The sequence below is a fragment of the Salmo trutta genome, chromosome 9 (assembly GCF_901001165.1).
Source record: "Salmo trutta chromosome 9, fSalTru1.1, whole genome shotgun sequence".
In the NCBI taxonomy this organism is placed as follows: Eukaryota; Metazoa; Chordata; class Actinopteri; order Salmoniformes; family Salmonidae; genus Salmo; species Salmo trutta.
In genome coordinates this window covers 2,920,850-2,945,351 of record NC_042965.1, presented here as the reverse complement: position 1 = coordinate 2,945,351, position 24,502 = coordinate 2,920,850, and the positions used below count along the sequence as shown (strand labels likewise).

Below are 24,502 nucleotides of genomic sequence, written 5' to 3'. Positions count from 1 at the left end.
GGCCTTACGGTGAGCATCTTGGATACAGAGGCCCGGCTAGGAATGTCTTACCATAGGGCTCCACAACATTATGTAACGGCAAGCCAATACTTGCCAAAGCCTCTTCGGCCTTCGGCCAAACCCAACTCCTAATTTGTTTATTCACACACCCAGCCATCACTGATCAAATCAAATCAAAGTTTATTTGTCACGTGCGCCGAATACAACAGGTGTAGGTAGACCTTACAGTGAAATGCTTACTTACAGGCTCTAACCAATAGTGCAAAAAAGGTATTAGGTGAACAATAGGTAGGTAAAGAAATAAAACAACAGTAAAAAGACAGGCTATATACAGTAGCGAGGCTATAAAAGTAGCGAGGCTACATACAGACACCGGTTAGTCAGCCTGATTGAGGTAGTATGTACATGTAGATATGGTTAAAGTGACTATGCATATTTATGATGAACAGAGAGTAGCAGTAGTGTAAAAGAGGGGTTGGCGGGTGGTGGGTGAGACACAATGCAGATAGCCCGGTTAGCCACTGTGCGGGAGCACTGGTTGGTCGGCCCAATCGAGGTAGTATGTACATGGAGCTCAAAGTGTCACTCCATTAGCAGTCCAATATGATGCATTACACAACAGTTTCTCTCATACTCTCTTTCTCTCTCTCTGCTGCTGATGATGCAACACTCAGAGGAGGAGACTGATCATGGAAGCAGAGGGTTTTGTGTGACTTGCATTTGACCCCACACCCACCCATTCACCGATAACTTTTCAGCTCATGAATGTAATGGAATCAAATATGCAATGTTCTGTTCTCCTTTTATTATGTGATCCTTTCTTGTACAGAAAGAGATGAGGACCTGGCTGTGGATAGGCCTTTTACGGGTATTATCACAATGTAGAGTTATGGAGTGTATTTAGTGTAAGCCTCTCTAGGACAAGGTGTACAGCATCTAATACCGAGAGAGATAATCCAAGCCTGCTACTCCGCTAGATTACAAAGCAAACAGTAGTGAGCCATATGGTTCCTGAACAGTCCTTTGGCTCTTCGGCTGGAGTTTCTTCCTCCCTACTGGCTGATAACCCCTCACTAACCCCCTTTTGCTCTCTATCCTCCTCGAATCCCCTCTCCTCCTCCCCACTCCACTTCTCCCAAACCTTCCCCCCACTCCTCTTCCTCTCATCACCCTCTCCACCTCCCCTCCCCCCGCCCCCCCTCTCCTCTTTCCCACTCCTCCCTTTCTCCCCTCCCTTCCCCTCTTCTTTTCCCTTCCCCTTCCCTACACTCTCCCAGGCAGTGAACTTTTGGCAGGTGTTGGTGATGAACGACGAGCACACGGAGCGGCGTTACCTGGTCTACTTACTGCTGGGCTGGGGACTTCCTGCTCTGGTCATCATCATCCTGGTCATCGTGCTGCTGGGGGGCTTCGGCTGGACCATACACAGTGTTTACGGCCTGGTGCACGGGGATGTGTGAGTGAAGGAAACACACACATCAAGTACAGGAGCACAAAGGAGTACACATACACCAGAGCAAACACACTTGGCGAGAGTGAATAGGAAAATACTCACATGCTTACTTCGTACAACACAAACACAAATATGCTTACGCATTCACACAAAGAGCTTAACCCAGTGCCTGATGTAAAGTAGATAACACGAACACACACACACACACACACACACACACACACACACACACACACACACACACACACACACACACACACACACACACACACACACTTATTTATAGTCGGATGAGGGATATGTAAGTAGCACATCTATTATACACCTATGCGTGCCCAGTTGTGACCACATGAGTTGCAGACCCTGTACTTTGTGGACATGGTCCATTCCAGTCCAGCTGTGTCCAACTTATTTTTAAGGCTATGGTCAACACCCAGGTCTATGGTCAGAACAAGCTAGTGTCGTCAGCAGGTCCAGAGGTGGATCTACTGAATGAATCATGAAATGAATGATTCTCTCTTTACATTGGAGGTGGAGGGAGGCTGTCCCTCTGCTAGTTTCCGAGGTGGAGAGGGTAAGGCTTTAAATAACCCACACAGAGCTATTTATACACCTCCAGGAGCTGTGCTGGTGAGGTCATCCTCTCAAACTGCACACACAGGTCCTTACACAGACTTACCCTCCCTAAGATTCTGTCTGTTGTGCGGGCTTGCGTGTGTGTGTGTGTCTTAGCACGAGGTGAGGTTTCTTGCGATTAAAATGAGCCTGTGGTCATAGGTAGGTGTGTCTCTCTTTCGTGTTTTTGTGAGGTGAGGTAGACAGAGGTCTATTTAGTCTTCTGGGCGGTAGCACCTATTCCACCAGGGACCGAAGAGTCACCCATCACGCGGTCAACACAGGACCTCATCTAGCTGGGTTCCTCTCTGTTCAGGTGGACATTGGTTTCACCCACAACACTGGCACCAGTAAACGGTTGTTCTTCTCTCTCACACACATACGTGATGTATAATGTTTACACGGTGTTTACGCTGTAGTCTTATCAGCTCCCTTCACACAATCAATAGGTCAAATGGCCGTATCTCAATACGCCAAGACCAAGCGTATTTACTGTGTTCAATAAAAAGTAGTATTGGTGAATGCATGAGCTCTCATGACAGAAATGTGAGACTTGACGTTTTAAGACCTTCTCTCCTCTCACGTTAGCCAGGCAACACAGCCACATGACTACTCTCTTTGTTGGATAGATATTTGCTCTCCAGGGGAGCCTCTTCTTTCATGCAACAGCTAATTATTGGCAAAGCTCTGTTGTCTCAAGCTGGAGTGGTGGCATTAGAATGCCTCTTGACTGACCACAGGCTTGAATGGTAATCCCACAGCAAACAGTCTGGGTCTGTCTGTTTGTCTGTCTGTCTGTCACTCTAGAGGCAGGCAGGCATTGTGGGATTGTGGGTAGGTCTGAGTCTGCCCTCTCTCACTGCCCTCCTTGTCTTCTATTGGTCTACTGGGCTGTGGTCCGATGGTGGGGGTGAGTGGTGGGGGTGGTGGTGGTGGGTGTTGCCCTCTGTTTGGCAAGGAGGGGTAGAACATTGACCCTGAGTCAACAGAGGATGAGGAGGAAGGAATGAGCGAGAAGGAGAGCTTTTTTGGAAGCGTTGGAATGAAAAGATAGACAAAGTTCAATATTATTATCACAGTATATTTATTATGTATGTGATTTGTAGGTAAAGGTAAAAGATGTTAAAAAGGGGAAATAATATAATAAATATAATAATAATAATATAGAACTTTGTGTATATTATTATAGAACATAAATTATATTAACGGTATATTCAGAGAGGTAAATAGAGGGAGGAAGAGAATAAGTGTTTTGACCGGATGGTGAAGTGTGGATCGTGTAAGAGCAATGCAGGGGGTGAAGTGTGGATCGTGTAAGAGCAATGCAGGGGGTGAAGTGTGGAGGGTCTAAGAGCAGTGCAGGGGGTGAAGTGTGGAGGGTCTAAGAGCAGTGAAGGGGTGAAGTGTGGAGGGTCTAAGAGCAGTGAAGGGGGTGAAGTGTGGAGGGTCTAAGAGCAGTGAAGGGGGTGAAGTGTGGAGGGTCTAAGAGCAGTGAAGGGGTGAAGTGTGGATCGTGTAAGAGCAATGCAGGGGGTGAAGTGTGGAGGGTTTAAGAGCAATGCAGGGGGTGAAGTGTGGAGGGTCTAAGAGCAATGCAGGGGGTGAAGTGTGGATCGTGTAAGAGCAATGCAGGGGGTGAAGTGTGGAGGGTCTAAGAGCAGTGCAGGGGGTGAAGTGTGGAGGGTCTAAGAGCAGTGCAGGGGGTGAAGTGTGGAGGGTCTAAGAGCAGTGCAAGGGGTGAAGTGTGGAGGGTCTAAGAGCAATGCAGGGGGTGAAGTGTGGAGGGTCTAAGAGCAGTGCAGGGGGTGAAGTGTGGAGGGTCTAAGAGCAGTGCAGGGGTGAAGTGTGGAGGGTCTAAGAGCAGTGAAGGGGTGAAGTGTGGAGGGTCTAAGAGCAGTGCAGGGGGTGAAGTGTGGAGGGTCTAAGAGCAGTGCAGGGGGTGAAGTGTGGAGGGTCTAAGAGCAGTGCAGGGGGTGAAGTGTGGAGGGTCTAAGAGCAGTGCAGGGGGTGAAGTGTGGAGGGTCTAAGAGCAGTGCAGGGGGTGAAGTGTGGAGGGTCTAAGAGCAGTGCAGGGGATGAAGTGTGGAGGGTCTAAGAGCAGTGCAGGGGGTGAAGTGTGGAGGGTCTAAGAGCAGTGCAGGGGGTGAAGTGTGAAGGGTCTAAGAGCAGTGCAGGGGATGAAGTGTTGAGGGTCTAAGAGCAGTGCAGGGGGTGAAGTGTGGAGGGTCTAAGAGCAGTGCAGGGGATGAAGTGTGGAGGGTCTAAGAGCAGTGCAGGGGGTGAAGTGTGGGGGGTCTAAGAGCAATGCAGGGGGTGAAGTGTGGAGGGTCTAAGAGCAGTGCAGGGGATGAAGTGTGGAGGGTCTAAGAGCAGTGCAGGGGGTGAAGTGTGGAGGGTCTAAGAGCAGTGCAGGGGATGAAGTGTGGAGGGTCTAAGAGCAGTGCAGGGGGTGAAGTGTGGGGGGTCTAAGAGCAATGCAGGGGGTGAAGTGTGGAGGGTCTAAGAGCAGTGCAGGGGATGAAGTGTGGAGGGTCTAAGAGCAGTGCAGGGGGTGAAGTGTGGGGGGTCTAAGAGCAATGCAGGGGGTGAAGTGTGGAGGGTCTAAGAGCAGTGCAGGGGTGAAGTGTGGAGGGTCTAAGAGCAATGCAGGGGTTGAAGTGTGGAGGGTCTAAGAGCAGTGAAGGGGGTGAAGTGTGGAGGGTCTAAGAGCAGTGCAGGGGTTAAAGTCTGGAAGGTTTAAGAACAGTGCAGGGGGTGACGTGTGGAGGGTCTAAGAGCAGTGCAGGGGTGAAGTGTGGAGGGTCTAAGAGCAGTGCAGGGGTTGAAGTGTGGAGGGTTTAAGAGCAGTGCAGGGGGTGAAGTGTGCATCAGTAATGATTGAGGGTAGGAGGGAAAGGAAAGGGAATAGAGGATACCTAGTCAGTGGGGGATACCTTGTCAGCTGAATGCATTCAGCTGTAAAGGGTGTACTTCTGAGGGATTCACTCCACATTGAATTGATAAGGAGCCAGGTGGGTGCTTGTAGGTGTGTCTCTGCATACGTTTGTGTGTATGTGTGTCTATGCATACGTTTGTGTGTATGTGTGTCTATGCATACGTTTGTGTGTATGTGTGTCTATGCATACGTTTGTGTGTATGTGTGTGGAAGGTTTTGGCCATTCTAAAGTAACTCCAGATTGAATATCTGGTGCTGCAGTCCCACACCGCTCTGCAGATATGAATTCTTGGCACAGTTAGGCCTTGTAAGAGTACATTGGTGTCGGCTAATGGGGGAGGGGGATCCTAATAAATCAAAGACCATTTGTCTCATATATGACCTGCAGCCTATTTTTACAGCCCTGCATGTAGTTCTGTGTGATGCTGTTGTATCTCTATTCTCTCCTCTCTCGTCTCCTGCCGTGTTGCATCTCGGCCCTTTGTCCTGATTTGCCCTCTCCTGGCTTATTGGTTCATTCCTCCTCTGCTCCAGTCCTGCCTCCTGGCCGTCTGTGGCATTCATGCCATTCTTCACCCTGGCTGAACCTTTCCTTTCCTCCGCCTCTTCATCTCTCCTTTTTTCAAGTGTTATCCTGGGCTTGCCTGGCCCATTGACAAGGGTGAGATTATTTGCCAGGTTTCACATTCTGACAGCCAGAGAGGCAGTGGGAGCGTGGTTTTGTGAAGTATGGTTTATGTTACAGCTGTGCAAATGGAAAAATATTGGAGATTTTGATTAAAGTTCTTAACAAAGTAGTTTGATTTTATTACAGTAAAAGAATGTTTACTCATGATTACGCCATCCAAGTGGACGACATGTTATCACTGTGGATGTTGTGCATAGGCAGTCAGAAAATTGGTATCACTATGATTAGATGATAACGTTAAGGTCAAGCGTGTAAGGCTTGCTGCAAGTTACATTAAAGGGCCACTGCAGTCAAAAACGTGATTTGCCTGTCTTTTATATACACTGCTCCAAAAAATAAAGGGAACACTTAAACAACACATCCTAGATCTGAATGAAAGAAATAATCTTATTAAATACTTTTTTCTTTACATAGTTGAATGTGCTGACAACAAAATCACACAAAAATAATCAATGGAAATCCAATTTATCAACCCATGGAGGTCTGGATTTGGAGTCACACTTAAAATTAAAGTGGAAGACCACACTACAGGCTGATCCAACTTTGAAGTAATGTCCTTAAAACAAGTCAAAATGAGGCTCAGTAGTGTGTGTGGCCTCCACGTGCCTGTATGACCTCCCTACAATGCCTGGGCATGCTCCTGGTGAGGTGGCGGATGGTCTCCTGAGGGATCTCCTCCCAGACCTGGACTAAAGCATCCGCCAACTCCTGGACAGTCTGTGGTGCAACGTGGCGTTGGTGGATGGAGCGAGACATGATGTCCCAGATGTGCTCAATTGGTTTCAGGTCTGGGGAACGGGCGGGCCAATCCATAGCATCAATGCCTTCCTCTTGCAGGAACTGCTGACACACTCCAGCCACATGAGGTCTAGCATTGTCTTGCATTAGGAGGAACCCAAGGCCAACCGCACCAGCATATGGTCTCACAAGGGGTCTGAGGATCTCATCTCGGTACCTAATGGCAGTCAGGCTACCTCTGGCAAGCACATGGAGGGCTGTGCGGCCCCCCAAAGAAATGCCACCCCACACCATGACTGACCCACCGCCAAACCGGTCATGCTGGAGGATGTTGCAGGCAGCAGAGCGTTCTCCACGGCGTCTCCAGACTCTGTCACGTCTGTCACGTGCTCAGTGTGAACCTGCTTTCATCTGTGAAGAGCACAGGGCGCCAGTGGCGAATTTGCCAATCTTGGTGTTCTCTGGCAAATGCCAAACGTCCTGCACGGTGTTGGACTGTAAGCACAACCTCCACCTGTGGACGTCGGGCCCTCATACCACCCTCATGGAGTCTGTTTCTGACCGTTTGAGCAGACACATGCACATTTGTGGCCTGCTGGAGGTCATTTTGCAGGGCTCTGGCAGTGCTCCTTCTGCTCCTCCTTGCACAAAGGCGGAGGTAGCGGTCCTGCTGCTGGGTTTGTTGCCCTCCTACGGCCTCCTCCACGTCTCCTGATGTACTGGCCTGTCTCCTGGTAGCGCCTCCATGCTCTGGAAACTACGCTGACAGACACAGCAAACCTTCTTGCCACAGCTCGCATTGATGTGCCATCCTGGATGAGCTGCACTACCTGAGCCACTTGTGTGGGTTGTAGACTCCGTCTCATGCTACCACTAGAGTGAAAGCACCGCCAGCATTCGAAAGTGACCAAAACATCAGCCAGGAAGCATAGGAACTGAGAAGTGGTCTGTGGTCTCCACCTGCAGAACCACTCCTTTATTGGGGGTGTCTTGCTTATTGCCTATAATGTCCACCTGTTGTCTATTCCATTTGCACAACAGCATCTGAAATGTATTGTCAATCAGTGTTGCTTCCTAAGTGGACAGTTTGATTTCACAGAAGTGTGATTGACTTGGAGTTACATTGTGTTGTTAAAGTGTTCCCTTTATTTTTTTGAGCAGTATATCAAATCAAATCAAATGTATTTATATAGCCCTTCGTACATCAGCTGATATCTCAAAGTGCTGTACAGAAACCCAGCCTAAAACCCCAAACAGCAAGCAATGCATGTGAAAGAAGCACGGTGGCTAGGAAAAACTCCCTAGGACAAACTCCCTAGAAAGGCCAAAACCTAGGAAGAAACCTAGAGAGGAACCAGGCTATGAGGGGTGGCCAGTCCTCTTCTGGCTGTGCCGGGTGGATATTATAACAGAACATGGTCAAGATGTTAAAATGTTCATAAATGACCAGCATGGTCAAATAATAATAATCATAGTAGTTGTCGAGGGTGCAACAAGCACGCCCGGTGAACAGGTCAGGGTTCCATAGCCGCAGGCAGAACAGTTGAAACTGGAGCAGCAGCATGGCCAGGTGGACTGGGGACAGCAAGGAGTCATCATACCAGGTAGTTCTGAGGTATGGTCCTAGGGCTCAGGTCCTCCGAGAGAAAGAAAGAAAGAGAGAATTAGAGAGAGCATATTTAAATTCACACAGGACACCGGATAAGACAAGAGAAATACTCCAGATGTAACAGACTGACCCTAGCCCCCCGACACATAAACTACTGCAGCATAAATACTGGAGGCTGAGACAGGAGGGATCAGAAGACACTGTGGCCCCATCCGATGGTACCCCCGGACAGGGCCAAACAGGCAGGATATAACCCCACCCACTTTGTCAAAGCACAGCCCCCACACCACTAGAGGGATGTCTCCAACCACCAACTTACCGTCCTAAGACAAGGCCGAGTATAGCCCACAAAGATCTCCGCCATGGCACAACCCAAGGGGGGGGGCGCCAACCCAGACAGGAAGACCACGTCAGTGTCTCAACCCACTCAAGTGACGCACCCCTCCCATGGACGGCATGGAAGAACACCAGTAAGCCAGTGACTCAGCCCCTGTAATAGGGTTAGAGGCAGAGAATCCCAGTGGAGAGAGGGGATATATATTTCCACACTATGAGGTTTGAATAAAACTCTGAAATTGTGAAAATTATGATAATGCCTTTTTAGTGTAACAGCTGTTTGAAAAGACCGACCTGGAATTTTAGCTTGTCGTGGTGCGATGGAGTTTTGGCTGCCTGGTGACATCGCCAGCTGGTAAATTAGTTAATAGAGCAATAAGAAAGAGTTCCCAAACCTCTCTGCCAATAAGAGCTAGTTTTCAGTTTTCCCCTCCCCACTCAGACCACTTCCAGACATCCTAGCAAAAAGTATTGCTTGAGAAATTGCACTTTACTAAGAAGCTATTTTTCTTTCTTTTTGACAATTTTAATTGAAAACATTCACAGTAAGGTACTTAATTGTTGCCCAGAAAGTATTTCATATTAAGATAAAAACGGCTGTATTTAACCTTTAAGATTGTTTTCCAATCCTGGTCCTATGTTGTGGGCTGGATCAATGTCCTGCTGAAGCTTTTGATGTACAATAACAGCAAATACCCACAAAACATCACACCTCTAGCTACATATTTGTTCAAAGTAAGTTCATTTCTAGCGTTTAACATTTTCTGCAAGGGTGCCTTCCAACAATCTCTCCTTCTCCCTGAACTGGGCACTCGTTCTACTACTTCCCACAAATGAAGGGAAGTGAACAAGTGCACACTTTGAGAGAAAGGAGAGATTATTAGGATGCAACACAGGAGTTCCATGAACATTCCCTCCCACAAAGACACACAGACACCACATGACCAACAACAGCATGTGTCTGTTTTTACACTTTCTCCCGCAGGAAGAACATGATGAAATACTGTATTATTATTATTTGACATACAATACCTTACATTTTTATTATGTTTACCATAGCCAATTATTTACCTTGGTGAAGTAGGGTAGGGCTGTATTTGTGTCCGTTGTTCCAGTGCCATATTAGCGCAGTCCTGTGAGATGGCACCGTTGGTATGCTCATTGAGATAAACCTCTCGTCATAACAAGATGATTGGGTTGTTTTTCCCAGAGCCAAACACAGGCTCCCTACCTTTCCAAATGACACGACTAGAGCACAACAGGGACTGGAAAGATGAGGGGAGTGAATTCCTCGGAATAGATTACCTGGAAGGAGGGGGAGTGAGAAAGGGAAAGAGAGGATCGGCGGCAGAGGGAGGGAGAGAGAGTAGGGGAGGGGGGCAGAGATAGAACGGAGTAGAGTGAGAGTGAGTGAGTGAGAGAGACAGACAGACAGACAGACGGACAGAAAAGCAGACAGACAGACAGACAGACAGACAGACAGACAGAGACACAGACAGACAGACAGACTGACATGCTCCAGAGAAAAGCAGTACTATAAATGAATATTGTTCCTTCTCTATTTTTAGATCCACAACAAGTGTCAGTGGTCATTAAGGGACCATTGGGAGGTGACTGTGTCTGGGCATAGGGGAACAGTTGGACCTAGTGGACACCGTAGCTAGGCTTAACACTGGGAGGGTGGTGTGAGGGCCGTCGGAGCAGGGATACCCCTTCAGAAAGAACACCGTGTCTTTGCTGCACTCCCTGGGGAGTGCGTTTGTTGTGTGAGACTGAGTTAGGAGCCATGTCTGACTGTGCCAATTGGCCCACTGTGGGGCTGAATATTTTGCCCTCCCCAACCATGGTGGAATGTGCTGCCGCAAGGACACAACAACACTGAGTGTGACCTTAAACACACGCGCGCGCGCCAAAGTAACTGCGCAGTACTTCAGCTCATCCCCTTATAATAATGATGGGTTAAAAAGCTACATCAAGATCAAATATGACGCAGAATCCAGGATCAGTATTTCACCAGAGATCGGAAGAGAACTGTTTTATTTGTCATTTATTTTTTGAAGTGGTCAGTGATAGTGGTGGATTTGATCCCTGCAGGATAATGCTCGCTCCCTGACCAACAGCAGAGCTTGTAGACTATAGCAGCCCTCTCCTCCTGGCACGCTCTCCATCTCTCTGTCACTTTGGCACACTCCGAAGACTTGGCCAAAACAGCAGATGTATCGACGATAAACCTTCGGTAAATAAGACGCTGTTTTCAAAAGGAGACAAAAAAACTAGAAAGCCTTAAATAGCCTTAAATAGAAAAATACTTTAAGCGTCTTTAGATATTATGTCCCGGGTTGCTTCAGGGCTGCCCTGGTTGTGAGAGGGAGGTTTAAGTAGATTGTTTGTGCATAAAGGAAGTGTCTTTGAAGCTTGTTCTTCACTGGGAATGCTGAGAGTCTTATGAAGGATCAGAGGTATCAGGCCCTAGATCCTGTTTATGGATGTTGAAGCAAGAATGTCTTTAACTAATACAGCGCAGTAAAGGAACATATCCAGGGCTTCATTTTACTCCTCTCCTTGGCTGTTTACTGCAAGTTCAGTATAATAACACCTCTCTCCCTCTCTCTCCCACCCTTTCTCACCCCTCCCTCACTCCCGCACCCTCTCTCTCTCTCTCTCTCTCTCTCTCTCTCTCCCTCCCACTCTCTCGCTCTCTCCCTCCCTTTCTCCATCCCCCCTCTCTCTCCTGCACCCTCTCTCTCTTTCTCTCTCCCCCTTCTTTCTTTCTTTCCTTCTCTCTCTCTGCAGGTGTTTCATTCCTAATATCTATGCTGCTCTGTGTACAGCAGCCCTGGTCCCTCTCATCTGCCTGGTCGGGGTACTAGTGGTGTTCATCCATGCCTACCAGGTCACACAGCAGTGGAAGGCCTACGATGACGTGTACCGCGGACGCACCAACAGCTCAGGTATATTCCCCCCCCCCCCCCCCCCCACACACACACACACACACACACACACACACACAGAGATGCATGCAAGAATACAAACGTGAATTCACACACAGTCTGCCCACTATGGGACTTATGGCATGGGTTGGAGCATCTAGCCACCTCCATGTCCCGAGCAACCAGACCAAGTCAGCCCCTATGTCTGAACGGCTAGCAGACTGCTTCTGCCTCTGTCTGTCTGTAGGCCTACTGGTCTACTGGGTGACCTGCTCTGTGGTCCATGTAGTAGTCAATCCCCCCCGACCCCCTTCAGGCTTATGAAGCTGCCAGATACATTTGACTAGAATGTGTTCAACCTGGTCAGAACTGGTTCATACTGCCCTGTCCTATACCGTCCAGAACAGCCTCAATATTGATGGCTCTACTCTCCAGCCTTAGAGGGGACATTTCAACAGAACATTGGATTCTCATACTGTAACAACAGCAACAAAAGTCTGACCACAAGGGCTTTCCAGACTGACCAACAGGTCCAGGAGATGACAGCCTCTATAGCGAATACATCATCCACAGAGATACCTCCTATTTTTCCATCTCACCCATCTCCAACAACCCCTAGCAACCCCCCACCACAGCCCCCATGGCTGGCCCCATCCACAGATGGTGGGTAGGATGTCCTTGTTCCAACACTCTGTGGTAGGTTCCCTGAAAAGCCTGTGGAGCTTGCTTGTTACAACACACATCTCATCCCCAACCCAGGCTGCTGGACTATTTTTACAATGGCCTGCAAAACCACCCCAACACGCGCACACTCATATCACATACGAAGCAAGCACGCATCTGATCAGGCACAATACGGCAGCCTTGGTTAAAGCTTTGTGCAACGTGCACGTCAGTGCAGAACACATACGCACTGTATGCTACTCACTTGGATTTATGCGGAGTGGGTGGAAACACAGTTCCTTGCAAACAGAAGATATTCAGTACACACACACACACATTATCCCTGGCTTTTGTTTAGGTCCATCGGTATCGTGAATCAAATCTCTCTCCATTGTTGCTAAGTTTCAGTGTTTTGGTCGCTCCCTCCAATGACAAAGGAAAGCCTGAATTAGTGCGAGCCCTTTGGTTGGCAAGCTGCTCATAGGCTCCCCACAACACCGCGTGTGGTCTGTGTTACATTGTGTGTGATAAGGATGCGGGGGTTTACTCATATCCCTGGTCCCTAAATGTCTTCGCGCTGCGATAGATGCAGAGATGACAGAGAGAACTTTTACAATGTCAGCTAGATTGAAACATTCATTCTGTCATTTATGACATTATCCTGGTGAGCAAGGGGTTTATTTAGTCCTCTAGGGCGACATATAAGAGAAACTGCATGTATCTAATTATAGACAAGTTGAGTAACATATAGTTTACAAAAAATGTTGGAAATTATAAGCTGAAACAAAAAAATCCTGTACCCCTTGTCAAAAATAGTTTGTCTGTGTCTGACTGTAGCCTACAACACATTTTCTATGGAGTCTGGTGCAGGCCTCAAATCTTCACTTCATCTCATATAGTCGGGCGGTTGCGGATGGGTTATTAGCAACTGCAGGTGGGTGCGGGTGAACAAAAACAGCTGCCTAACGGTTAAGCGCATTCGGCCAGTAACCGAAAGGTCGCTGGTTCGAATCCCCGAGCCGGCAAGGTGAACAAATCTGCCGTTCTGCAGTTAACCCCCACAACACCTGCTCCCCCGGGCGCCGTAGACGTGGATTAAGGCAGGCCCTGCGTACCTCTCTACCCCTCCCTGGAGTGTGTTTGTGTGTCCGCTGTGGAGAAGGCAGAGCCACCGGGCCTAACAAACACACACAGACTCACACACAGTCACGTCGTGCTGTGGTGGCTGACTCGGCATGCCTCTGACACTGCCGGCGTCTGTTCCTCAGCCTTAGAGCCCATGTACCTGCCTGTGCCCGACACCCTGAGGGGGACACTAAAGCAGCCTCGCCCACAAACACTCAAATACTCACACACACTCAAACACACACACACTCAAGGAGAGGGGTAGCAGTACCATGAGGTCCATTAACAGGTTTTCAACAGCCTCTAAAACTCCTTATTTACACTGGCTGGACGAGAAATGCAATTTATTTGTGTTCTGAGAAAATGTGAATGTGATAAATGTGGTTTATATTCACATTTAGGGTGGCTAGGCTGCCTAGGCCTTTTTATATACACTACCAGTCAAACGTTTTAGTACATCTACTCCTTCAATGTTTTTTCTTTATTTGTAATAGTGAAGACATCAAAACTATGGAATAACACATATGGAATCATGTAGTAACCAAAAAAGTGTTAAACAAACCAAAATATACTGCAATAACCGGCTGTTACTGCAATTTCAGGTAAAAACTCAATAAAACAAGTCTCAGGTATTGGGAAAATGTTTATACATTTCAGCTGTTTCTAAAAAAAAAACTGCTCTGCTATTACGATTTATGCTTTTGGAGTGTCGGCTCAATGAGACAATTCTGTATACACGGCCCTGCTTCAAGATGGGCAACTGTCGTTTGAGTGTCTCCGGAAGTAGCAGTCGAGACGTAGCAAGTACGCGAGTTTACATTTAAGTAACGTGTGTAGCCGACGGTATTTTTACAATAAAGTGTAGCAAGTGTGAAGAGGCTCCTCGTAGTTCTCCTCAGTGTTGTTTGTTTACATCGCAGCCCAATAGAACAGGGTTCCCCAATTGAATTTGGCCCGCGGGTGGTTTTATTTGCCCCCCCTCAAAACTTTTCTGAGCAAAACATTTTTTATTATTGGACATAATAGACTGTAAAAACACCAGGAAATCAGCTCCTAGCGATTTACATTTTTAGAAAATCTGTTCCCGCCCTGGAGGACCACAGTCATCACATGCTCTTTGGACCAGGGGCACAACACTGTGGACACAACACAAGGTACTTGATTTTCTCACAGCTCTCTGCATCCTCATCCAACAGGAGACGAGGAGCCTACTCTCATCAGAGAGGTCTTTGAAACCTTGAATAAGGGTTTCAAAATTGGGGGAACTGACACTTTTAAAGGTTTTATATTTTTTACATTTAGTCAGGAAGTGGAGTTTGAGAAATCCTGTTCAGGGCTATAGACTTTCTTCAGTAGGTCCAGCACTTCTATTAGGAAATGACTGGTTCATTTAAATATGAGGCTGATTCTCTAAGCTTGGATTTGGTCATTGAGAATTGATGTAACAAAAATAGCTGCAGGCTCCACTACAAACAGATACAGGGCACGTCTCAAATGGCACCCTATTCCCGATAGGGCACGTAGGGCTCTGGTCAAAAGTAATGCACTATGTGGGGAGTAGGGTGCCATTTGGGAAGCAGTCACAGTAATATCCCTGGTTGGTTTGAGTTCTCTCTGTCTGGAGTTTATATAACTCAAGGTTGTAGGATGAGAAGCTGGCGAGAAGGCCAAGACTGATTCTCATTTGGGCTAAGAGAGGCTTGATGTGCAGACATGGCTACTGTAGTAGAGATAGAGAATTATCGGTGGCCAGAGAGCACACTAAAAAGCCCTCTCCAGTGGAATTGCATTATGATGCCCCTGGGTGCCACATGCAGATTAATGCTACTCTAATGGTCGGCATGGAGGTACAGCTGAACGTTTCTAATGTTTCAGCCAATCAGGGATGAGAGCCTTGGGAACCAGAAGTGTTGGGTGTCATGGATGACAGGAGTTACTGTGTAGAGATGCCAAGCCTCTTGGTAAATGCTGTTATTGATGAGTGGGACATACAGGACAGATCACTGAACCTGTCTCTTCATATTAGCTTCCAGACTCATAGTCTCATTCACTGGCACTGTTTTTCTCCAACGTTTGTGCTGTATTCGATATTTTTAAATGCCATTTATTTGCGAGACATATAGCGTATAAAACTATCGTCCATCGGCGTTTCTGTTTCTCTAATGATCCACAGAATGATTTCAGTTCATCTGGCTCATGTAGTGGGCTCACTCCCCTCTGATAACCATTGCTATTGACGGTGGGTGAGAGAGACAACAACAGAGGACAGGGGAGCCTGTTGGAATGCTGATGTAATCATTGTGAGACGAGAGGAGGTGACGGACACCATCCCCTCTGCTCCTTTACCAGGACCGGACTGCTGCTGAGATAAGCACAGGCCTCCACTTATTTCACATCTGTCTGGCCCTGACCTGCAGGTACAGCTCTGAAAGTGCTGTGAGATATGCCACTGCCTCTGACGTCACTCACATTTGATGCCGCGTGTGAGTCTGCAGACATACTCTACTCTACAGCCAGGTGTGAAATGCAGCGTCAGTGTCAGGCTCGTTACCTTGCAGTGGGACAAGATGTGGTGCATTTAGCGGATGGATAAAGAAACGTCTTAGATACCATGTGCATGGTTCTGCGTTTCCAGTGTTGGTTGTGTTGTACAGACTGAGGTGCAGTACCAACATGATATCATAGGAAAACGTCATCCTGTCACATCACCGTCTATGAAAACGTCACAATATATGACGTTTTTTTTTCTCAATACATTGGATTCAATGAGAAAAGATGTGTCAAATGGTTGACGTTTTTGTCAGTGCATTGCATTCAATGGGAAAATATGAGTGTCACGTGGTTGACGTTTTTGTCAGTACATTGCATTCAATGGGAAAATATGAGTGTCACGTGGTTGACGTTTTTGTCAGTACATTGCATTCAATGGGAAAATATGACTGTCACGTGGTTGACGTTTTTGTCAGTACATTGCATTCAATGGGAAAATATGAGTGTCACGTGGTTGACGTTTTTGTCAGTACATTGCATTCAATGGGAAAATATGAGTGTCACGTGGTTGACGTTTCTGCCAGTACATTGCATTCAATGGGGAAATATGAGTGTCACGTGGTTGACGTTTTTGTCAGTACATTGCATTCAATGGGAAAATATGAGTGTCACGTGGTTGACGTTTTTGTCAGTACATTGCATTCAATGGGAAAATATGAGTGTCACGTGGTTGACGTTTTTGCCAGTACATTGCATTCAATGGGAAAATATGAGTGTCACGTGGTTGACGTTTTTGCCAGTACATTGCATTCAATGGAAAAATATGAGTGTCACGTGGTTGACATTTTTGCCAGTACATTGCATTCAATGGGAAAATATGAGTGTCACGTGGTTGACGTTTTTGCCAGTACATTGCATTCAATGGGAAAATATGTGTGTCACAGGGATTAGGGTTAGAGTTAGACACACAGAGAGATTTACAATTCGATGGGCAAATGATTGAGAGGCTGGTCCAGACAGGCAGGCAAAAACGTGACAGCATGCCATTTTGAACTTGATACTGGGTGCAATTGAGACTTCACTGCACACGATTCCTCCTACTGTACTTATTGTATATATACCACGGTAATTAGAGGAGGCACGATGCAATCACTGACCCTAGACAGGCTGTCACCAGCCATGGGAGTGGTCATACAAACAGCTGACCACCTCCTAATCCCAAATTGCAGCCAATGGTTACACACTCTGTCTATTCTAAGGGAAAGGATGGATCAAATCTGTCTATCCACCACTTACTTTGGCCCTGAGAGGTCGTACTGTTGGCCACAATTTTCAGCTCACGTTATTTTTACGATACATATTTTTATTAGGACACTGTCCGACTTTCCAAGAGTATGAGGCCTTTACAGCCGGCACTACCGTTGATAGCCTTTTCTTAAGTACAGTGATGAGTATAATGTTGTTATCTAATGTGTATTGCCCCCCCATTCTTATCATTGCACTGTTAACAATACTCAACAACCACGCTATTGGGTTGGATGGGTAGCACCCACACAATGTTATCATTATGTAATGTCATTTTCTTGCTGCTTCACACAGAATGGATATGACTGACAATTTGATAGCATAAGCAGATACCAAGCAATAAAACCATGGTGATGGTTGTGCTCCATACCCATTGACCCTATCAAAGCATGGCCTTTATACATTACAAGACGATACAAATATTGCCAGCCTCGCTTGTTCATGTGTTTTAAACAGTTATTTTTAGAGTCAACAGAGTCTGGTCAACAGAAGGATATTACTACAGCATTTAATTAGGCCGATGTTCTTATCTATTCTTCATTCATTCTATTAGGGGCGGCAGGGTAGCCTGGTGGTTAGAGCGTTGGGCTAGTACACTGGAAGGTTGGAATCCCTGAGCTGACAAGGTACAAATCTGTCATTCTGCCCCTGAACAAGGCAGTTAACCCACTGTTCCTAGGCCGTCATTGAAAATAAGAATTTGTTCTTAACTGACTCGCCTAGTTAAATAAAGGTAAAATATTTTTTTTGATTATTTCCATTATTATACATGTCAGGAAGACTGATGGTGAAAAAAAAAAAAAAACAGCAAACAGTACAGTACTTGAAGTTCCCCTTGACTTATAGAAGAAGTCCACAGTGGATCTTGTGGGTCTGCCATTTAGGTGTGATGACAAGTTACATTTCCCTCCGAGCTGACTCTTCCATGTTAACACAGCACCCCAGAGCAGGCCTGTAGCCAGACCTATTGGGCTGCCCAGCCACAGCACTCACAGAAGAGGGCTTGGGGAAAGAGTTTGGCAAGACCACACAAACACCCAGCAACGAGCGCACGTACGTGCACACAAACGCAAGCATACACGCGTGTACACACAAACGCGCGCACGCATGCGCACACACACACACACACACACACATAGGGCACGAACAGACCCACACCTATTCATAACCCCAGTATTATTGAATTATTCCTGTGTTGCTAGTGAACTTAATTGAACCCAAGCCTAAGGGCCAGTGTAGGGGTATGCTGGGATGTGTTGTGTGTGTTGTTACAGCTGATAACTCCTCTGTGACAGTATCGTCAGCACCATCTTGGGTTTCGGCTCGCTTGTTTGTGTTGAACCCCCAGTCCTCCACACAGTTTGTCTTCTCACACTGAGAAGCCTGTCAGTCCAAAGATACAGGGGACATACAGTGCATTCGGAAAGTATTCAGACCCCTTGACTTTTTCCACATTTTGTTACGCTTCCTATCCAACCTGACAGAGCTTGAGAGGATTTGTAGAGAAGAATGGGAGAAACTCCCCAAATATAGGTGTGCAAGCTTGTAGCATCATACCCAAGAATACTCAGCCTTATTCTAAAATGTATTAAATATAAAACTGAAATATCACATTAATATAAGTATTCAGACTCTTTCCTCAGTACTTTGTTGAAGCACCTTGGCAGCGATTACAGCCTTGAGTATTCATGGGTATGATGCTGCAAGCTTGCACACCTGTATTTGGGGAGTTTCTCCCATTCTTCTCTACAAATCCTCTCAAGCTCTGTCAGGTTGGATAAGAAGCATCGCTGCACAGCTATTCCCAGAGATGTTTGATCGGGTTCAAGTCCGGGCTCTGGCTGGGTCACTCAAGGACATTCAGAGACTTGTCCCGAAGCCACTCCTGCGTTGTCTTGGCTGTGTGCTTAGGGTCATTGTCCTGTTGGAAGGTGAACCTTCGCCACATTCTGAGGTCCTGAGTGCTCTGGAGCAGGTTTTCATCAAGGATCTCTGTACATTGCTTTCCCTTGCTCCTGACTAGTCTCCCAGTCCCTGCCGCTGAAAAACATCCCCACAGCATGACGCTGCCTCCAGCATGCTTCACCGTAGGGATGGTGCCAGGTTTATTCCAGATGTGACGCTTGGCATTCAGGCCAAAGAGTTTAATCTTGGTTTCATAATTTCAACATCTTGACCATGTTCTGTTATAATATCCACCCGGCACAGCCAGAAGAGGACTGGCCACCCCTCATAGCCTGGTTCCTCTCTAGGTTTCTTCCTAGGTTTTTGGCCTTTCTAGGGAGTTTTTCCTAGGGAGTTTTTCCTAGCCACCGTGCTTCTTTCACATGCATTGCTTGCTGTTTGGGGTTTTAGGCTGGGTTTCTGTACAGCACTTTGAGATTTCAGCTGATATACGAAGGGCTATATAAATAAATTTGATTTGATTTGATCAGACCAGAGAATTTTGTTTCTCATGGTCTGACAGTCCTTTAGGTGCCTTTTGGCAAAATCCAAGCGAGCTGTCATGTGCCCTTTTCTGAGGAGTGGCTTCCATCTGGCCACTCTACCATAAAGGCCTGATTGGTGGAGTGCTGCAGAGATGGTTATCCTTCTGGAAGGTTCTCCCATCTCCTCAGAGGAACTCTAGAGCTCTGTCAGAGTGACCATTGGGTTCTTGCTCACCTCCCTGACCAAGGCCCTTCTCCCCTGATTGCTCAGTTTGGCCGGGCGGCCAGCTCTAGGAAGAGTCTTGGTGGTTCCAAATTTCTTCCATGTAAGAATCATGGAGGCCACTGTGTTCTTGGGGACCTTCAATGCTGCAGAAATATGTTGGTACCCTTCCCCAGATCTGTTCCTCATCAGAATCCTGTCTCGGAGCTCTACGGATAATTCCTTCAACCTCATGGCTTGGTTTTCGCTCTGACATGCACTGTCAACTGTGGGACCTTATATAGACAGTTGTGTGCCTTTCCAAATCATGTCCAATCAGTTGAATTTACCACAGGTGGACTCCAATGAAGTTGTAGAAATATCTCAAGGATGATCAATGGAAACAGGATGCACCTGAGCTCAATTTCGAGTCTCATAGCAAAGGGTCTGAATACTTATGTAAATTTTTATTTATTTTAGTTATTTTACCGTTATTTTACCAGGTAAGTTGACTGAGAACACATTCTCATTTACAGCAACGACCTGGGGAATAGTTTCAGGGGAGAGGAGGGGGATGAATGAGCCAATTGTAAGCTGGGGATGATTAGACAGCCATGATGGTATGAGTGCCAGATTGGGAATTTAGCCAGGACACCAGGTTTAACACCCCTACTCTTACAATAAGTGCAATGGGATCTTTAATGACCTCAGAGAGTCAGGACACCCGTTTAACGTCCCATCCGAAAGACGGCACCCTACACAGGGCAATGTCCCCAATCACTGCCCTGGGGCATTGGGATATTGTTTAGACCAGAGGAAAGAGTGCCTCCTACTGGCCCTCCAACACCACTTCCAGCAGCATCTGGTCTCCCATCCAGGGACTGACCAGGACCAACCCTGCTTAGCTTCAGAAGCAAGCCAGCAGTTGGATGCAGGGTGGTATGCTGCTGGCAAGTAAGGCAAATAAGGTGTTAGTGTTTTTATTTTTAATCTATTTGCAAAAATTCTAAAACCCTGTTTTTGTTTTGTCATTGTGGGGTATTGTGTGTAGATTAATGAGGATATTTTTTTTGAAATCCATTTTTAGAATAAACCGGTATGTAACAAAATGTCTGAAAGGGGAAGTGGTCTGAATACTTTCCGAATGCACTGTAGCCCTATCCTCTCCGCTTCTGATCTTGGCAAGGGAAGGGATCTATCTTTTTCCAGTGGAAACTTGTGGGAAAAAGTTTAAACAGGCTTTTTGGATAAAAGTGGGCACATTGTGTTGAGAAAAATTGCGAAGGATTATGGGTTTGGCAGGTTGTCTATTAAGGCCCTTTCTGCATTCAAGGTTGAACAGTAAGATAAGATAATGACTTTATTATCTCCATGGGGAAGTGATGGAAAGCACCCTGCCGCTCCTCTCTCCCATCCCTGTGGACCCAGCAGACCAGCCATTCCCTCCCAGCAGGCTTTTGGAACCTGCTCCCACTGTGGGACTCCTACTCAGACCTCAGCCAGGAATGTGCTTACACTGGTGGAAAAAACAAGGAGGGAGGAGCGAAGAGGGATGCAGATGTGTGAGAGAGGCAGAGAGAGTGTGAAGGAAGTGTGTGAGTTTATGATAGCGTGAGATCGGAGGAAAGTGGAAAAAGGATCGCACGGAGTGATAGAATTATGGCAAACTGGCACACGGAGGTGGAAGAAGAAGAGGGAGAGAGCAGACAAGGTGGTGGATGTGGCACCTATGTGTAGGCTATTTGCTTAGCCCTGGGCCCGTGCCCTGTGTTTCCTGCCCAGTTGTGAAGTGGACTGAACAGTGTGCCCTACATTTAACCAGCACCCAATGGAACGCACTGACTGCTTGTGTTATGCTGTACTGTGCTACCCTGCACTAGTTTGAGTCTTCCAGTCACCACTTGCTCCTTGCTTCTTCCCCTCATCACCTTTCGATATCACTAAGCTCCACACATCACCCACAACACCCTCCACCCCGGCCGGCAAAGAGTCTCCCCAGTAACAGTCAGGATAAAACTGAGTGACTCAATATCCACCCACAGCCAACACACAGACTGAGAGTGGGGATCAAAGGACCACATCTGCATTGCTGTTCAAAACAAATGGTAATAGGGATTTATTATCCCTGGTCTGGCTAGTTAACATGGAACACTCTGTTCTCAACAGGCAAGAACACACACTAATGGAAACGTGCTCATGTAAATGTCAGATCTCTCTCTCTCTTTTCCTCTGTATGTGCGCATTGTGTCCAGTCTCTACATCTTCATTGTTCAACGCTGAGCTAAAAGAGAGAGTCATGAATGCTGGAGCACATAACATGAACATACTGTATGATTTTTGTGCTTCCCAATGTCCAACATTGTAAATAGGGTAAGGTATTTTTAGGTGAACTATAGGGTCATGACTCCTCTAGAATTGGGCTTACTGATGTGTTACTTACAGTACATTTTACCAGACACTCTTATCCAGAGCAACTTATAGTAGTGAGTGCGTTTTTTACTGGTCCCTTGTGGGAATCAAACCCACAACCCCAGTGCTGCAAGCACCATGCTCTACCCACTGAGCCACACATATCCCTCTTCAACTGTGGGGTAGTGTGTTACGTGAAGTCGCTCCTAAAAGCCATTGTTTTCCAACCTGTTGTCTGAGAGGGAACTGCAGGTTGTCCTCAATTTTTGGAGGATAAAAAATACACACAAAAATCTAAATGCAATAGGCCTTTAATTAGTTACATTCACTGCTAAATGGACTAAATTCGACCGAATGTATTTTATGTTATGTAAAAAAAAAAAATCTTTGACTCTGTGAATGGTGGTTCTCAAGAGCTTTTGAGGGTGATTTGGAAGGGAAAAGGTTGGCAACCATTGTCCTAGTTAAGGTTAGGATTGGGGGAGGATTGGGAGGTCAATGCACATGCTTCAGTAGGTTAAGAGATGGGCTAAAGTCCCTCTGAGGGGCGGGCTAAAGTCCCTCTGAGGGGCGGGCTAAAGTCCCTCTGAGGGGCGGGCTAAAGTCCCTCTGAGGGGCGGGCTAAAGTCCCTCTGCTCCAACATGCTGAAATCAAGGCTTTTAGTTTCACCATAGATCTGTTTCAAGTCTCTAGTGAACCCCCCAAGACTAAACCCACCTTAACCCACACATACATGTACTTTACATACACACAGACTCTCACACACACTCAGGTGCAGGACAGTCTGACAAAAAATATTGCCAACATTGTTTTTACTTTTTTTTTTAAATGATATATATATACGTTTATTGGTGGGGGGACTCGGCGCCAGCTAACTAAACTTGTAGTAATCAAGGTTGAATTTGAGCCTGGGGGCCCCCATTGATTTTGTTAATCAGTCACTTAGATATCACATTAAAAACTGAAAATATTTCTCTCCATCCTATGTAGAATTGCAGGAAATTAGCTTTAAAACATGCTCATTTTCAATTGCACGAAATTAACACCAAAACTAAAACATTTCTCATCCCTGGTTTAGAGTGTAGTTCGGAGGTTAGCTTCACGAGTACTTTTTGGGACCAGATGCAATTTGGACAAGAGATACTGCTTTCTGGGCTCTGCTCAACAGCCCTGTCATTGTGTAGACTGTCTTTGTGCTTACCGCTCTCTCTCCCTCTCCCCCTCTCTCTCTCTCTCTCTCTCTCTCTCTCTCTCTCTCTCTATCTCCTTGCAATCTCTCTCTCTCTCATCTATCGATGCGCCCTTTAGTTAGAGAGAGTTAGCTGAGCAGTTGGCACAGATTGTGTGTGTGTGTTCGTGCGTGCGTGTGTCGGTGCCGACGGGTGTACTGTACCAGGCAGCCCGGTGCCAGGATCTGTGACCTACAGTATAAAGTGTACTGATTAAGAGAGGCTTCATTAATCCACCTCAAGGGCCTGGTCTGCTGCCTGCTGCCTCAGATCCAGCTCACTACTCTATACTGGACCAGAGCACTGGGATGATGGACCAGAGCCAGACATGGAGAGAGGGCAGCGATCAGGATGCTCTGAACTTTGGGATAGCTCCCAATTTCTGATTGTGAATAGGTTACGTCGTTTATTTCATTCTAGGAACGATCTGTCTGCGTGTATGTGCGTCTGTCTGTGTGAGTGCCTGTGTGTTTTAACTGTGTATTGCGTGTTCCCTGTTGTGTGTGCTGCAGAGGTGCCCATGGTGCTGTACCTGTTTGCCCTGGTGTCCCTGGTGTGGCTGTGGGCAGGACTACACATGGGCTACAGATACCTGTGGATGCTCATCCTGTACGTCATCTTCAACTGCCTGCTGGTAAGACCTTTTTGCCATTATCTTCATCATCGTTGTGCGTGTCATCCAGACATGTTTTGCACAGTAAAATCACAAGACTTAATTGAACTCCTATGGAGTCAAATGTAACATTATTTTGGGGGGTTTATATGGTCCCACTCCCGTTTGATGTTGAAACTACTCTGGTCACGGTGTTGATATTTTTGGAGTTAAAACAACAATAAATTGAGTAAATATCCGACTCGCAGGGAGTTAGCTGGCCGTTAAACTAACTTAGCAATTGGAAAATGTTTGCTGACATGGGCTAATTGACGGACTGTCAGTGACCGACATAAGATAGAAACTGCTGATGCACAACCACATTTCTAAATCGCACCTTGTGTATTCTACTATTCTAACTTTCAACAGTAAGTTGAGATCCCGACTGAGTTCCTAAAACATCCCTGAACTACACCATGTAAACTGAGGAAACTATCTCATTAACGGTTGCTATAAATCCAACCCCTTACAGATTGGGTTAGTTTAGAAGAAATGTTATTTTCTTTGTGTAGCGTAAGATCAAAAACAATCAATGTACGTGCGAAAACACACAGATATTGAAACAAACAGTTGTAAAAATCAACCTGCAACAGAGCATGCTGGTTAATGTTGACAATGAGTCCCCTCCCACATCGATGCATAACTCCATAGATTGAACTCTGTCTCTGGTTACACTTAATGGAGTTCAAAGTA

The 24,502-nt window shown here is 46.5% G+C and overlaps 1 protein-coding gene across 2 annotated transcripts in view; it reads left to right on the top strand.

Annotated features, from left to right (window-relative positions):
• adgrv1 (adhesion G protein-coupled receptor V1) overlaps positions 1-24,502 on the top strand; it is a 191,703-nt gene that overhangs the window by 151,469 nt on the left and 15,732 nt on the right. For both annotated transcript variants that reach the window (XM_029762120.1, XM_029762121.1), the window contains 3 exons: positions 1,278-1,456; positions 11,168-11,325; positions 23,670-23,791. In XM_029762120.1, coding sequence (XP_029617980.1) covers positions 1,278-1,456; positions 11,168-11,325; positions 23,670-23,791 — 459 coding nt within the window. The remainder of the gene's footprint in view (positions 1-1,277; positions 1,457-11,167; positions 11,326-23,669; positions 23,792-24,502) is intronic.